General features: G+C 31.5%; 1 protein-coding gene across 1 annotated transcript in view; it reads left to right on the top strand.

Annotated features, from left to right (window-relative positions):
- Positions 1-3211, top strand: part of LRRIQ1 (leucine rich repeats and IQ motif containing 1) — a 238671-nt gene that overhangs the window by 9809 nt on the left and 225651 nt on the right. The window contains 2 exon segments of the mRNA XM_017880705.1: positions 406-523; positions 1088-1273. Of these exon segments, the coding sequence (XP_017736194.1) occupies positions 406-523; positions 1088-1273 (304 nt within the window).

Raw genomic sequence — 3211 nt, 5'->3', positions numbered from 1 at the left:
ACCTCGTGATCCGCCTGTCTTGGCCTCCCAAAGTACTGGGATTACAGGCTTGAGCCACCGCGCCCAGCCTAAAACAGAAATACATTAAAAGGAAAACATCAGTAGAAACATTTTGAAGTGATTGCCAAGCAGTTTAATTGAATATTGTGGAATAATATTAAATAATATTAAAGACTTATTAGAGTTCTGAAAAACAAGGAGGGTTACTTATGCTTGCATGGAAAAACTTTTTTATTCATTGTAAAGAGAATAATTATCAATGTACTGCAGATTTGTATTTGAGAGAAATCTGAAGCACATTAAAATTCTTGGTATATACATGTAAATATTTAATGTATTACTAAAATGACAGCTTTACACTCTATCTTGATTTTTTTAATCATTAGTACTCATTTAACCTCTTAGATATTATCTGAAATAGAAAAAGAAGAATTTATGAGAAGTAAAACCAATTGTGCCAGTCCTGATTTTGTTCCTGAGCCTATTCCTCATGACTTGCCTATGGATGAACATGTTTTACCAGGTGGACTAAATCGCTCAATGAGATGTTTGTTAATTTTTATATGATTGATTATAGTTATCTCAAAAAATTTGGACAGTTTTTTTGTTCTTTTAATATTTAGAAAAACAATTACAATATTTGAATATTATTGTGCCTTTGCTATACTTATTAAATTACATATCATCATAGACTTTTATGCCTTCTAAATTTACTTGATTTAAATATTTTTTCTACATGTTCAGCTGATTGCAGTAGATTTCACTATCCCTGACTTTATTTAGTATCTCTTAACTATCTCTTAACTATTTCTTAATGACACACACACACACACACAGACACACACACTCGTGGATTTTATTTTTATATTAAGTTTTGTGAAATATTTTAAGTCAACTTATGTGACTTTATTCACTTCAGGGAAATTTCTATGTCTATTCAACAATGCAACAATTTCTATTGCTGCATATTCTCGCTTTGGGAATATGTTGGCATTTTTTTAAATTTTAAAATTACTTTTATACTTTGAATTAGTTTTGACAGTTTTCATCTTACAAATAGTGACGTTATTTTTCTTCATAAATCCAGATGATGCTGATATAAATTTTGGATACTGTGAAGTGGAAGAAAAATGTAGACAGTCTTTTGAGGCTTGGCAAGAGAAACAGAAGGAATTAGAAGATAAAGAGAAAGAAACTCTCAAAGCTCAGAGGGATAGAGAAGAAAAACAATTTCAAGAAGAAGAAGAAAAGCGACATTGCTGGATGAAACANATAAATTATTTAATTTAAATTATTTGTTACATTATTTATTGCACAGGATGATAGTTTAAATTAAAATTAATTAATGATTTTCAAGAAAATTATCAAAATTATTTGAAAAGTGAAAACAATTAAATCAATAATATGGCAAAGAGGTGGAAAGAGATTTCTCAAATGTTGCTAAACTAGGAAAGATGTTAAACTAAATTCTTACAACCCATTAAGGAGCAAAAATACTTTATTTCTAAAAGCTATTATTTCAGATCAAAGTTGCATAAGCATAGCACAAATAAAAGAAACTAGGAAGCTAGTTTCATTTATGAATATAGATGTATTGATCGGGGTTCTCAGTTGTAGAGAACAGACACTAGCTACTTTATGGGCAGTAAAATTTTTTGTTTATTTTTATAAAGAGAGATGTTCTGAATATTTATTGTCGTGAAACAAAGTTAGAAAGTTAAAATAATTTATTATTATACCTTTTGGTTCTGTTGGTTGACTAGGCTCACCTGGACAGTTCTTGCTTGGGTTTTTCATGCACTTAAAGTCAGATGTTGATTAATTCTGTAGTCATGTGACGGCTTGACTGGATTAGAATTCCAAAATAGCTCATTAAAATGTCTGACCATTGACACCACCTGTTGACTGGAGAGTTCAGATGTGGCTTTCAACTGGAGGCACCTACATGTAGCCTCTCTCTGTGGCTTTCACTCCTCAGATCATGTAGATTCTGAGAAGTGTTCTACAGCAAAATACCAAGAGACCAAGGTGGAACCTCGTAGGGCTTCTTATGATCTCTTCTCAGACATCATGCGTCATTTCTGCCACATCCTGATGGTCACACAGGGTCAGCCTGTGTCCTATGTGAGAGGGAACTAAACAGGGTATGTATACCAGTAGGTATGATTCTTTGGGAGAAACATCTTTGGGGACTATCTACTACAATAAGTAACCGAATTATTAATAAGACTGAAAAAGCAGTCTCTAGTCTAAACATCCAAGGTATAGAACAAACCCCACACATATATCATAAAACTGGGCTTCATCAGAAGCTGCTGTCATACTTAAGAAGTTCAGAAACATTAATCCTCTACTATACACTCTTGTCTCCCAACTCTGAGCTCCCTCTACCACATTCTGGCTCATAGAAATAAAAATATCATCACCTGCCTCCCTTTAGACATAATATTTTATGAAAAAAAGAGTTATGTAAATATATTTATGAACATAAACTAAATCCCTCTCAGAAATCTAGCTGCAAAGGTATCTGGATGATGTCATTTTTTTTTTCTTTTTGACCTCTCACAGAGGAAAGCTTCCCAGAAAGGTAGTGAATAGGTGTTAAAAGAAAATGTATCATATTTGCCAAACTAGGTGTGAATAATCAAGTTAGCCAGCAGAATGGTCCTCTGTAAAGTTAGTTTACTATTACGAAACATTACCATGTTATAACATATTAATTGAAAGAAAGAAAATAAACATAACTACATCTGCACACATAATTAAAAATTATAAAATTCAACAACTCATAAAATAAGAAATATAATTCCTCTTCATTTACACGGTAATAATTATAATTTTAAATTAATATTTTATTAAAATGTGTTCAATATCTTGTGCAAGGTCATGTCTGGTTTGTGGCAGATAAAATTGAATTTTTGTTGATTTCTAATCAAGGTGCCATTGCAATATCAAGCAAGGCATGTTTCTTTATGCCTGGGAAATGAACTTCAGGCACGAGAATATGGAAAATGATAGAGTCAAAGCACTTTAGAAATTTATTACTTTTATTTTTAGAATAAAGGGAGCAGATTTCCTCCATTGTTTATTCTTATTTATTTTTCTGTTATCTTGAGTTACTCTTACTGATGAACAATATGCCCTGATAGAATTTGAGATTAAAAATTAAGAAAGGGTTTGAAATTTTGAGATGTTGTGTTGTATTCTAATA

Source organism: Rhinopithecus bieti, unplaced genomic scaffold (assembly GCF_001698545.2).
Source record: "Rhinopithecus bieti isolate Rb0 unplaced genomic scaffold, ASM169854v2 scaffold_11966, whole genome shotgun sequence".
NCBI classification, from domain to species: Eukaryota; Metazoa; Chordata; class Mammalia; order Primates; family Cercopithecidae; genus Rhinopithecus; species Rhinopithecus bieti.
The sequence above is the reverse complement of the archived record's forward strand: the minus strand, read 5'-3'. Positions and strand labels throughout refer to the sequence as shown.